The sequence below is a fragment of the Ipomoea triloba genome, chromosome 11 (genome assembly GCF_003576645.1).
Source record: "Ipomoea triloba cultivar NCNSP0323 chromosome 11, ASM357664v1".
Taxonomy (NCBI): domain Eukaryota; kingdom Viridiplantae; phylum Streptophyta; class Magnoliopsida; order Solanales; family Convolvulaceae; genus Ipomoea; species Ipomoea triloba.
Genome location: NC_044926.1, coordinates 18,690,785 through 18,705,070, shown reverse-complemented (window position 1 = coordinate 18,705,070; position 14,286 = coordinate 18,690,785). Strand labels below are relative to the sequence as shown.

At 32.9% G+C, this 14,286-nt stretch overlaps 1 protein-coding gene across 1 annotated transcript; it reads left to right on the top strand.

The window, feature by feature from the left end:
- Nucleotides 1-366: 366 nt before the first annotated feature.
- Nucleotides 367-7,681, top strand: LOC115996314 (GDSL esterase/lipase At3g48460-like). Its single transcript, XM_031235514.1, has 3 exons — nucleotides 367-739; nucleotides 2,114-2,375; nucleotides 6,946-7,681. The coding sequence occupies exons 1-3, from the start codon at nucleotides 378-380 to the stop codon at nucleotides 7,453-7,455; spliced, it is 1,134 nt and encodes a 377-aa protein (XP_031091374.1). The 5' UTR covers nucleotides 367-377; the 3' UTR covers nucleotides 7,456-7,681.
- The last annotated feature ends 6,605 nt before the right edge of the window (nucleotides 7,682-14,286 follow it).

The window sequence follows — 14,286 nt, the reverse complement described above, 5'->3', positions numbered from 1 at the left end:
TCAACCTAATATCTTGTGTATATTAATCTATTTTTAACTGTAATGCAATATGAACCATGGTCCGTGATATAACAATTGTGATTTTTTTTTGGATTAGACTACGAGGTGCTTGAGCAGTCCTTTAACGCCGCCCGTAACATATTCATACTTACCCCTGTTTGCACCGGGCCAACCCAATTAAGGAGCAAAGTGCTCGTCAAATTGATTTTTCCATACAAGAGAGGTTCAAACTCCAGACATCTCTTAAAGGACAACAGTACACGGCCACCCACTGCTACCACGTCAACCAAGCTGGTTTATAACAATTGTGTTTAACAGTATATATATGACACCTGTCTATCTATGGAAAGTACACACAAAGGCTTCCTCAGAAAACCATGGCATTAACCTTCAAAATTTTCTTCCTCACCATCACACTATTGTATTCCCCTCAGCCATCTTCAGCCACTACAGCACCCAAAATCTTCAAGAAACTATACGCTTTTGGGGACTCCATTACAGACACAGGCAACACAAACTCCAGCACAGGCCCCATCTTCTTCACCCACGTATCAAACCCACCCTACGGCCGCACATTCTTCCACCGCCCCACCAACCGCTACTCCGACGGCCGCCTCGTCGTGGACTTCGTCGCCCAAGCTCTCTCTTTGCCGCTCTTGCCGCCTTACCTCGACTCCAAGGCCGATAGGTCTTACGGGATCAACTTCGCCATTGCTGGCTGCACTGCTATAAACTACAGGTTTTGTACTTTTTGCATTATCTCAGATTCCTATGTAGTATTTCGTTATGTGTAGCAAACTTTGTGCATATTGTAAAGCTATAATAAGAAACTTTCTATATATAGGGCACTCATATTAGAACCTGTTTCCCAAAAAACTAAATTAAAAACCAATCTTAGCCATTTAAAGAAGTATAATGATTTTGATATCATTTGAGAAAATATGCGGTAGCATTTTTGAATAAACACTAAAAAGTAAACCAAAAACTAAATTCTAACCTAAATTGGAATTCAGAAATGTTAAACCCAAGTATTAGAAAATGAACTCCCAAACCGAACTAAAAATTGTTGGGCGTCGGGTGGGTTTAACAATTGTAATTCCAACAATGGGTATCAAAGCCGAGGTCATCAAATGGTCGGGATAGGCATAGGGGGGAGTAAGCATAGTGCAAAGATTTTTTTAGTACTACTAACTCTTTTAGATTGTAATATATGTTCATCAATACTTTTGACTTCCCGTTTGGAAGAGTTACTACATGTCACTTGACCACAACAAAGTCATTGGCAAGTGCATTATATAATATTGAAAAATGCACTTTTAAAGTTAAAAAAATTATCAAAATACCAATGCGATTTTTTTTCCGTCACTCTAGCACCATTAGATCTATCTAGATGGATAGTTGATATTGTTTATTACTTATTAGTTTTCTCTTGAGAATAATATATATAAAGACTAATTCAATACAAGGTATCGGCTCTAGAAACCTTATCATAGCAGTCAGGGCCGGATTTTAGGGCGTGCAAGATGTGCGACGCACAGGACCCAAAATTTTGGGGGCCCTAGTCCAACCCTGGCTTAATAGTTAGTATATGTATTTGTGATTATATTGGCCTAAAATTAGATTTTTTACACTTTCTCTTTGCACTTTTTCTTCAATTCGCAGTTTATTTATACTTTGGTGGGGCCTCACTTATTTACTAGCACAGGGCCATAGCAAATAAAAAAATCGGCCCTGATAGCAGTTGATCTAAAAATGATCAACGGTTTTAAAGTAAGCAAAAAATATGGTGACATTTTATTAAATATCCCAAATTTTAAAGTAAAACGCATCCAGTGGTATTTAAAATGACGGTACATTTTACATATCAATAGATGCACTTTAGGTAGGTGCAATGTTTATAACATATTGATAAGGCTAGCAGAGACTCATTTTGTGAAAGTCCAATGATGAGTTAAAACGGTATATGTATCATAGTTCCAACATTTCATGAAAGCCTTGCACACGTACACCAAAGGAAAAAGATCAAAACATTCCAATTTGATTGAAGTGTTCATTACATACAAAAAAAAAAGGTGTTTTAGCTATATATATATGATACATACATACTATGCAGGTTCTTTGAGAGGAACAATATAACACTAGACATTACACCCAAGTCACTTGCAACACAGGTGAGATGGTTCAACAGCTACCTGGAGAGTGTAGGGTGCAGAGACTACAAGAGCACACGAAAGCAGTGTGGGGAGGTGTTTGATGATTCACTGTTTTGGGTTGGTGCAATTGGGATCAATGACTATTCATATATCTTTGGATCTTCTGTCACTAGTCAGACAATTCAGCAGCTGTCTATCAATAGAACCACTGGCTTCCTACAGGTATGGACCTACTTCTTCTCCTTTCCATCTTCTCTAATTAATGTGTATATATATAGTAGGACTTACATGAATTGAATTAGCTATGAATATTGTTAGGTGTTTGTATTAATTGATGGTTTTGACTTGGTGTACATGTGTTTATTAGGATGTAAGTTTGTTGTTAGTTGTAGGTACAAATTTTATTATTGCATACTCATGCTGTACAATGTCTGTGTATGTGTGTATATATATATACTGGTTCAAGTGCGGACAGTGCTTTCTGTGCGATTGGTGCAGATTCACCATCAGGTATGCATAAATGCATTACACAGTGTACGAAAATGCACCACAATGAAATGCACTAATGCACTACAAAACACACACACCAAAAACTGCACCACACATCACCACACCTAATGGTGTATTTCTGAACACTTTGTAGTGCATTTATGCGTACCTAATGATGAGTGACCGTACGGTTGAACAGGAATCACTGTTTGCACGGGAATTTGACCATATATATATATATATATATATATATATATATATATATATTAGAATTATAGTGGACAAACGGATAAATAAATAAATAAATATATATATATATATATATATATATATATATATTAGAATTATAGTGGACAAACGGATAAAGAGGGGAAACGGTCATTATATTTGTAATTGTATTGTGCAGCGTAAAGAATATAATGATGTGATATGTTTTTTAGTTATATAAAGCCATAAGGGAGAGTAGGTTTGAACTAGAATTAGACCTTTGTGACAGTTGGGACTAATATAAGTTGTACATTTAGTATGATCAATAACTACAAAACAAAAGAAAAAATGACACGGTGAATTTTATAAATATTATAAAATTTAAATATTTATGAAATTAACTTCATTTTTTTATCATTATTTTTGTTTAATTTTCAACCATCAGATCCATAAGAAAGATGACTACATTTGCCCGCACTTCTCATGGAAGCCTTTGCAGGCAGTCTCGTGAAACCGTAGTGCCAATTTTTTTCTCCCTAACCCACTACATGTAGATTGGCAGGCCTTACAGGCTAGCCCATAGACTAGCTTAAAATTTTTATAAAAAATATGCAGTAAAATTTTAAAAAGAAAGAAAATACTTTTATTACATTATTACATACTATGTTTTAATATAAAAATAGGAAAAAACTTATAAATTTTAATATATATATATATATATATATATATATATATATATATATATATATAATATGATTGATGGGTGATGAGGTTTTAATCATAATCATAGCTTGTACCAATTATTATTTTTTATATGAAAGTACTAATTTGTATTTATATTATATACAATATAATGAACACTAATGGGTAACATGATTTAAAAAGTATGAATATTTTAGAAATATATGAATGTAAGAATGAATTACCACCTTTTAATATAAGAATGCAATGGTTTAAAAATATTAAAGATTTTCCTTTTCAAAAAAAAAAATATTAAAGATTTATTTATTTTTATTAGCTAATATACGAGGCCTACTTATTCGATGCCTAAATATTTTTAACCCAAATCAGTGGATCGAGTGATACTCAGTGCACTGTGGATTTCAGGGCTGGATTTTGAGTTGTGTAAGTTGCCCAACAGAATAGGGCCTCAAATTTTAGAGGACCCAATATTTAATTTTTACCTAACTAGTTAAGAAATTAAAAAACAGAATAGGGCCTCAAATTTTAGAGGACCCAATATTTAATTTTTACCTAATTAGTTAAGAAATTAAAAAACAAAAAGTTTGCAAATAATAAAAGATTTCAATGGAGAAATTGTAGAAATGTGTGTTTATAATGTTTCATATTGGAAGTCAAGGTTTGAATCTTGCCCTTTGTGTATACCTTCTCTTTCTTAAAAAAAAAAAATCATTTTGCCTTTCTCTTTGCACACAACAGCATTTTATCACATTATTATTATTAGAAAAATAAGGGCCTCATTTATTTACAAGAATGAGATCACAAAAATCTAAAAATCGGCCCTAGTGGACTTTGGTCCTAATTGACGTAGTTTTGAATTTTAATTTTGACGGCAACCGTTTGTTGTTCAATTCACGTTACACGTTTTTTTTTTAATTTTTTATTATAAAGCATGTGTATGTGTCTTGTGTTATGTGTTTATGTGTCTCATATTATGGAATTCTGTACCTTAAACATGTTAATTCTGTATCTGAAATAAAGTAAATATAGCGTGCGTTTTTGTGTCTTGTGCTATGCTTTTTTGTGTCTTGTCTTATGCGTTTTTGTGTCCTATGTTATGCAATTCTGTACTTTAAGAATATTGATTCTTACTTGAATTAAAGTAAATATAAAACATGTGTATGCGTCTTGTATTATGCGTTTCTGTGTCTCATGTTATGCAATTCTGTGCCTTGAGCTTATGAATTCTGTACCTGAAATAGATTAGTAGTTGTGTAACACAACATATTGTGTGTCTTATTTTACGAATTTATGTCTTGTATTATGAAATATGTGCTTATAGGGCATATATTATCTACATAAATCACATTTGAGAATAAGTAAATATATAACATATGTATGTGTTTTGTGTTGTGAGTTTTTGTGTTTCGTGTTATGAAATTCTATATTTTAAGAGTATTGATTATGAACCTAGAATAAATTAATAATTGTGTTAAACATGAGAAACAAAAAACTACAAAATCTGTTAAAACTTAAATATATCAAAATGATATTTTCATTCATGATCCACAATACAATGTGGGTCCTGGTCAATGATATAAATTGCCTAGGATCCTTCAGTGGGTCTCAACCTACTTCAAAACTATTGTATATATTAATAGAGGTACAGTTAATATGATCATGATAATTATTGTGTGGGCCATCAGCCCCCGCATACACACAACACTTGGCCTCCTATCTTCACATTAATATGTTATAAGTTTTAAGGTGTACTAAATTTCACTTTTATTACGGAATACATTATATGTTTCGTTACCATTGTAAAAAGGAAAAATTATAATTTATATCTCTCATCAAATCATAAATATGTCAATTATTAATATCATCATCAAATTATTAGTGAGGTAAATATTGCCTCTCAAATTTTAAAACGTGACATATATTACTTGACAATTTTTAAAAATAATGAAGTTAATTTTAACTTTTAAACTTATTACCTGACAATTTTTTAAAAGTGTCTTAATTTGGAGCAGCAATACTCTTACAATCTCAAAGAGATTCTTGCAATAATTTTTTTTATATAAATAATAATGATACTATATTCTAAAAACAGTATAAAAAAAATTTTAAAAAATAGAAATGTAAATTGACTTGTTTGGTAAATGATGTTTTAGTAAAAAAGTTTGTGAATTTGACAACTTTAGCAATTTTATTGAGTCAAAGTGTTAAAAAGAATGTTTAATAATTAATAAATGCCATTTTCATTACCGTTTTCAATAACCAAATGCTGCTTAGAATAACAATTTGAGAAATAAACATTTTTTTTCAAACAATACTATTATAAACCTTTTTTGTCTGCTGCGCTATCTTGTTAAATTTATGGTCTAATATTTGTGTAATTTCTAAATTAGTTATTTTTATATTTTATTATTCAATAAATTCTTTATTCAATCAATTTGAGTGCAATTTTTTAGATTTTAATGCATTTTTATATATCATCAAATGGACTTTAAAACTTTGCGCAATAAACCTTTGAAATTTGTAATATTAAAAAAAGTTATCACTGCATTTTTTACTTTACTATAGAATCTTTGATCATCTTAAAATCAAAAGTTATAAGTCTATAACTTTTTACGGGGAGATTTGTTGTCACTTGAACATGCTCCAATTAATATATTCCAAATAATTATAAGATTTTTAAATATATATATACTATCAAAGGGTATTTTTCTTAGATTTTTTGTTGCCATGATTGGTATTGTTGGTATAAAGGTTTTGATGCTACAATTTAAAGTGTCCTATTGGGCGGGGTGTGGTGGCCTCCGAGGTGAGAGATTTTGCCTTCTGTGAAGATTGTGTATGTGTATATATAGGGCCAAGTGTCCGTGTAGACAAGGCTTCCCGGGTAACTGTGTAGTCATTTATCATTAGATACATATAAATGCACCACAAAGTGTTCAAAAATGTACCATCAAATATGGTGTATTTGTACATTTCATTTTAGTGCATTTCTGAATACTATGTGGTACATTTATGCATACCTAATGGTGTAATCTGTACTGGAAGCCGTGTCTGTAATCGTTTCATGGATCGATTCATATATGTTGGTTCAAGATAGAAATATAATGCTTATACAAAAAAATATAATACTGATCAGAAATAAAGTGTTTGTTATATTGACATTTGTTCATAACTAGTTATGACATCTGTTCATAACTACTTTCTCAACCTACTGAAGCACAAAGAGTCAACAGATGCCTCTACTGAGGCTCGAACCCACCCCCACCCACTCCCTTCCACATGGGAGTGTACATCGGATGCTGCTTGACCACAAAGGTCTTTGGCAAATATAATACTCTATAGTTTTGAAAAAAATAGCTGAGATAATCTCACACAAGTTTTTTCCCGTTCACAGACATTGCTGAAGAGAGGTGCAAAGTACGTGGTGGTGCAAGGCCTACACTTGGCTGGATGCACAACATTCAACCTCTACCTATCCGACGAGGGCGACCGGGACGCCATGGGGTGCGTAGCCACCGTGAACAACCAAAGCCACGCCCACAACGCCGCCCTCCAAACCCGCCTCGCCGCCCTGCGGAAACAGTTCCCTGAGGCCACCATCGTCTACGCCGACTACTGGAACGCCTACAAATCAATCCTCGCCGACCACAACACCCACGGCTTCACGGAGCCCTTCAAAGCCTGCTGCGGCTCCGCCACGGAGGACCTACACTTCGATATCTTCACCACCTGCGGCTCGCCGGGTGCCACCTCTTGCGACGACCCTTCCAAGTACATCAATTGGGACGGCGGCCATCTCACGGAAGCCATGTACAAGGTTGTTGCGGATAAGCTCCTCAATGGCACCTTTTCTCACCCACCCTTTAGTTATTTGCTCAGGAAGAAGATATCCTCTGGTCATTAATTCAGTATTTGTGCATTGTAATCTTTTTAAACGTTTTTTGAATTACAGAGAGAAACCCACTGTTACTATTTAAGGATGATGTGTAATGGATAAATCCTATTCTTATATATGTATTTGCATTAGGCCTTGTTTGATTTAAGGATGTGTATTGAGTAAACTCTATTCTTATGTATTTGTGCCTTGTTTGATTTAAGGATGTGTAAGGGATAAACCCTATTTTTATGCATGTATTTGTGCCTTGTTTGATTTAATTAAAGATGTGTACCGGATAAATCATATTCTTATGTATTTGTGCAGTGCTTTGTTTGATTTAAAGGTGCATAGTGTGTACCGGATAAACTCTATTCTTATGTATTTGTGTTTGGTTTGATGCTTCTTTTTTTTTTTTTTAGTATTATTAACCCTATTACATGTATTATCTGTACATTCTAGTTTGATGCTTGCTGAAAGAATTTGTTATAGGCCATGTTTGGTAAATTGTTGTTAGCTGATTGGGTTGGCTGGTTGGGTTAGAAGGTATGATTTGTTGATAATATTAGCTGATTGTAGAAAGTTGTTTGATAAATTAGCTGTTAGCTGATGACCCTGTTTGGTAAATGGCTGTTAGCTTATTGTATTGGCTGTTTGGGTTAGAAGGTATGATTTGTTGATAACATTAGCTGATTGTAGAAAGTTGTTTGATAGATTAGTTGTTAGCTGATTTGATATAATTTCTTTTATTAAAAAGCTAATTGAAAAGGCTGCTTTGAGTAGCCTTTTGAATTTTAGCATTTTGGAGTTACAAAAAGCTTATTAACCAAACAACTAATAGTGGTCAAATAAGCCAAAATTGGCTGATAGGCTGATTATTTACCAAACAGGACCGATAGCTTTTTGGTATAATTTCTTTTTCTCTAAAAGCTAATTGAAAAGGCTGCTTTGAGTAGCCTTTTGAATTTTAGCATTTTGGAGTTACAAAAAGCTTATTATCCAAACAACTAATAGTGGTCAAATAAGTCAAAATTGGCTGATAGGCTGATTATTTACCAAATAGGGCGATAGCTTTTTGGTATAATTTCTTCTTCTCTAAAAGCCAATTGAAAAGGCTGCTTTGAGTAGCCTTTTGAATTTTAGCATTTTGGAGTTACAAAATCTTATTAACCAAACACTTATATTGATTTTTTAACCAAGTCAACCAACTAATAGTGGTTAAATAAGCCAAAATTAGTTGATAGACTGATTATTTACCATACAGGGCCATAATTTTGTGGATATATTTGTGGGACTTTTAATTGGAGTCTATTATAATTTATAATTTTATATTATATGTAATTAATGCTTTTTTTAAGATTATTATTCCCATTGGTTATTTTTGAAACATTTTACGTGTTAAAGTTTTATTTTATTTTTACAAAAATTTTATTTAATTAATATTAAAATTTTAATAATAATGATAATAGAATTGCATTACTGCAGGTCAGCGAACCAGATCGCTCACACCCTAGCTAGGGTGGCTGGCTCTCAGACTAACCTTAAAACTTGGGATTTTATTCCTCCCAATTGTTTATGTTCTTTTTTCCCAATTTTGAACTAATAATAGCATCATTGTTTTGTTTGTCAATAAAAAAAAAAAAAAGAGAATTGCATTACAAATCTTATCATTTAAGGTTTGACTACTTTCAATATGTGATTATTATATGAACAATTATAATTACAATTTGTACTCAAAAAAATTATAATTACAATTTGCACTCAAAAAAAATTATAATTACAATTTGTTTTCATAAAAAAATTAAAATTACAATTTTGTTTAGTGATCCTAATAATAATGGTAATATTTTAAATAATAGTAATAATTATTAAAAGTATAAGATTTTTCAAATACATGTAAATAATCAATATTTATTACCAGAATTTAACATGAATTTAATTTATCATTAATTTTTCTCTTTTTCTTTTTTCTTTTTTTGCATAAATAAAATTAATGTATAAAAAGTATATCAATAAAAAACGATAATTGAGATGTTTTAAATGACACTCATATTAATATATATATATATATATATATATATATATATAATTTTTTTAATAAATCGATAGGTATATAAATTCACTACTCTAAGTGCATTAAGGGTGTGTTTGGTATCCCGGAAAATAATTTCTGGAAATCATTTTCCGGGCTTTTGGTGTTTGGCAGTGTCTAAAAAATGCAGTCAACAGAAAACAATTTCCGTTAACCAAGGAAAATGAGGTCATTTTTCTGGAAAATGACTTCCGAATTTTTTTCCGGAAGTCATTTTCCGAACTTGGCTTCAATAATTTTTTTGGCCAAAATGGCCACATATGTTACTTTTTAAAAGAAATATTATTATTTTATATTATTATTATTATTATTATTATTTTATATTTTTAAAAAATAATTAAAATGTAAAATTATACAATTTAATTTATTTTCCAGAAAATGAACCAAACACACAAAGATAGTTTTCCAGAATGGAACCAAACACCGGAAATGAAACTGTTTTATGGAAAATAACTCATTTTCCAGTAAACATTTTCCAGAAGTTATTTTCCTGCTTTCCAAATACACCCTAAGTTACTATGTAAGTTTATAAATTCACTAATGTAAGTTCATTAAATAACTACTTTAGGTTCATAAAGTCACTACTACATATTCATAAAGTTACTATTGTAAATTCTTAAAATCACTATTGTAAGTTAATCACACAATTATATTATTGAAACAATATATTGAAAAAAAAATGCCAATATAGGTATCATTCAATTGCCTGATCATGTGTGTTTATTAAGACGGTCTTTATATGGTTTAAAACAAGCTCCTAGGGCTTGGAATACTCGCTTACATACATTCTTGCTTTCTGTGGGTTTTGTAACTTCTAAGACAGATGTGTCACTGTTCTATTATTCTCATGATTCTGCCTGTGTCTACCTACTGGTTTATGTTGATGATATTCTTGTGATAGGGAATGATACTAGGCTTGTGAATGGTCTATTGTTGAAATTATCTACTGCATTCAAGATTAGCGATCTTGGTGAACCAGGTTTTTTTCTTGGGTATTGATATGGTAAAGACTGGTAATGCTATTATTCTTTCACAACAAAGATATATGACTAATATATTGAAACGTGATGGTATGTCTGAGTGTAAACCTTTGGCTACTCCTATATCTACTGCGAAAGTGTCTTCCTTGATTTCTAGTGCAGATCTGTATGACCCAACACAATTCAGGAGTCTGGCTGGGCGTTGCAATCCCTCACAGTTACGCGTCCTGATTTGTCGTTTGCAGTCAACCAACTATGTTAGCATATGCATGCACCTATAGTCTCACACTGGGAGCTCTTCAAACGGGTGCTACAGTATGTTAAAGGTACACTATCATATGGCTTACGTGCGAATCATTTCTTGTCTAGGGAACTCCATTTCTTTTCTGATTCTAATTGGGCTGGTTGTCCTGATGACCGTAAGTCTACTAGTGGTTATGCTGTGTTTTTGGGGACCAATCTTATGTCATGCATGGCCGATTTTTAGGTTTTGGTGGGCTGGTGGCCCCGTACGTTCTTATAAATAAATGAGGCCCTACTCAAAGTGCAATTTTTAAAATTAATATCATAGCCAAAGACCTTGTGGTTTATTAGTGGCACTCGGTGTCCCGGTTTACACTTCCACATGGATGATGGGAGTGGGTTTGAGCCTCAGTGGAGGCAACTGTTGTAATGTTACATTGTAACATAGTCAGTAGTCCTAAAAAAAAATCAATATCATAATTTTTTCTAATAATAATAATAAGAAGGTGATAAAATGTTGTTGTGTGCAAATAGAAAGGCAAAAGGATTAAAAAAAAAAAAGGAAGGCAAAAGGATTTAAAAAAAAAAAAAGAAAGGCAAAAGGTTTACTAAAAAAAGGAATGTGTGTGCAAAGGGCAAGATTCGAACCCTTAATCTCCAATATAAAATACTATAAACAAACATTTCTACCATTTCTCCATTGGAATCTTTTTAAGCTAATTCCAAATTTGTTGTTTTTTAATTTTTTAACTAGTTAGGTAAAAATTAAATATTGGGCCCTCTAAAATTTGAAGTCCTATGTTGTTGGGCTGCTTGCACAGCCCAAAATCCGGCCCTGATGTCATGGGTGTGTAAGAAACAAAGAACAGTTGCTAGATGTTCTACAGAGGCATAATATAAAGCTCTGGCTAATGTCTGTGCTGAAGTAATCTAGATTGTATCTCTTCTACGTGAAATCAAGATTCCTGGTATTCCTATTCCAAAATTATGGTGTGACAATCTTGGTGCTACATATATGTGTGCAAATCCCATCTTTCATTCTCGCACCAAACATGTTGAAATTGATTATCACTTCGTCAGAGATAAGGTTGCTTCTGGTGAAATTCAAGTCAATTTTATTTAAACTAAAAATCATCTTGCTGATATATTTACAAAACCTCTTCCAGGTCTTCTTAAAGACAAGCTACATGTTTCTAGTTTACCATTTGCTTGACGGAGAGTATTAAGACTCTATGTATCTAAGTCACACTAGGACTATCACTTCTAGTCTGTCTAAGGCTTCTCCTGTATATATATCTCTATTTTCTATCGTTATAACTATTGAACACTATTGAATACAAACATTATGTTCTCATCATGTGGGTAAATTTCCTTATTAACTTATATATTTTGGGACATTATTCGTTTTCACATTTGTGCTCTCTCTATTAGTCCCATTATCATCTTTCATCTTTGTTTTGACCCATTACTTTATGCAAGTCATCACTTCGCACAACTCTTCACTGCTATCCCGGTTGGCCCATTATCATCTTTTGCACATCTTCCGTTAAGCTCTGTTTGAAGTGCAATTCTCACATTTACGAAACCATCTTCTCCACAACTCAATTCGAAGTGCAATTCCCAAGTTTCAACCTAAGCTCCTGACAATATATAATTATATTCTCTACATTTTCCACCTTTGTTTCGCATTGTTATTTTCCTCTTCGGCTCTCAACTGTTTACACAAGCCATCACCTCTTGGAGCACAGTTGGAAGTACGGCTGCAAATGAGTCGAGCCGCTCGGTCAAAGTTCAGCTCGAGTTCGATCAATTTCGAGCTCGAAGTGAGCCGTCCAAGTTAACCACTCATGGTTCTTTAATTTTCAAAATTTAACCAGGTCCTCCTTTAAGATTTGATAGTTGAAAGACCATGCGCGTTTAACTTAGATCACGAACTGTAACAATTTGAAAGTCCTTACCATGTGTTGTCACTTTGAAAGTTTATGACTAAATGTGGCAAAATCAGTATACTCGAAAGACACTGATGTGTATTCTAGTGCACATTGTTGTGCCATCTAGAGCACATTGTTGACCCTTTCAAAGTATATTGTTGTCTCTTTCAGAGCACATTATTGTGCCTTCGAAGTGCATATTGTTTTTCCTTAGAGTGCACATTGTTGAGCCTTTCAAAACACATTGTTGTGCCTTCGAAGTGCATATTGTTTTGCCTTAGAGTACATATTGTTGAGCTTTCCATGACACACTGTTAAGCCTTCCAGAGCACATTGTTGTGCTTTCCAGTGTACACCATTGTGTCTTTCAAGAGACAATTTTGTGCTTCCTTTATTTGAACAAAATGCAAAGACAGTAGATCAGAGATTGTTTACCGGAAAAGATTGCGTTGTGTAGATTAGAAGCGCTATTTTTTTTTATTTTTTTATTTTTGTTTTAGAGCCGTTGATCTGGACAGATCAAGGGTTCAGATTTCTCTTCTCTTTCCCACCTTAGGCCTTCTTCGCACTAGAGGATTACCCTCATATATATATATATATATATATATATATATATATATATATGATAAAAATATGGAAAAAGAATTTTTTCTTAAAAGGTCATGTTTACCTCCCTCTAGTTGTTTTAGATTTTATGTAACAATACATTTAGTTTATGTTTTAGTTGTGTTTAAAACTTGTATTAAGTTTAGATTGAGTCTGTACTACGTTACTAAGGGAATTAGTTTAGCAGTAAGAATCACAAGACTCCAACAGCGGCTGTGAATCAAGATTGAAGATCCAGTTCAGAATGAAGATCAAGATAGTTATTCAGTTAAAAATTGAACGGGCTATCTATAAATTGTCTTCAACCTCAACTAGATCAGTTGATGATTTTCCCGGAAAGAATTCAAGAATTATACATTAATCCTTCAAGGGCATATCTAGAAGATTAACATGAGCAACTTGATGAATTAATTTCAATTCAAGTTGAGTGATGAAATGATGCATAAGGGCTTGGAAACCACAATACCAACTTGGGAGAGCATCAGTTAAGGGAGAGCATTAACTTGTGAAGATTGAGAAATTTTGCACCAACTTTTCAAGACACTTCAACGTAGTTCGATCAGAGGCCGTGGATCAGTAGACATATTCTGTGAAGTGTTCACTTTGTGATCATCTTGTTTGGTAAACATATTGATTGTTATGAAATGAAAAGTTGAGCTAATCATATTGTAGTGGCTCAGACGTAGGAATGATTATTCCGAACTGAGTTACCAAACGTGCGTATTCTTACACTTTCCAGTTCCTTCGTACCTTCTTTACCTTGTGCGTTTTTACTTTACTACACCGCACATGAACTTGAACTAAGTGCTCTAGACAAGTTAACAAGTCGATACTTGCAGTATTAATTAGCTATATATATAGATCTCGATTCTTGTACAATAAAAAAATAAAGGCAAAAACTTGTGTGAGACCGTCTCACCATGAGACGGGTTGGGTCAGGTCGGTTCAATATGCAATTGTAACACTTATATGTGCAAATGTCATACTTATATACTCAAATGTAATACTA

Excerpts from the sequence above, each read along its gene's own strand:
- LOC115996314 (XM_031235514.1), top strand. The coding sequence starts at position 378 with ATGGCATTAACCTTCAAAATTTTCTTCCTCACCATCACACTATTGTAT. Across the intron at positions 740-2,113 it reads TGCACTGCTATAAACTACAG|GTTCTTTGAGAGGAACAATA; the intron begins GTTTTGTACTTT and ends CATACTATGCAG. Across the intron at positions 2,376-6,945 it reads GAACCACTGGCTTCCTACAG|ACATTGCTGAAGAGAGGTGC; the intron begins GTATGGACCTAC and ends TCCCGTTCACAG.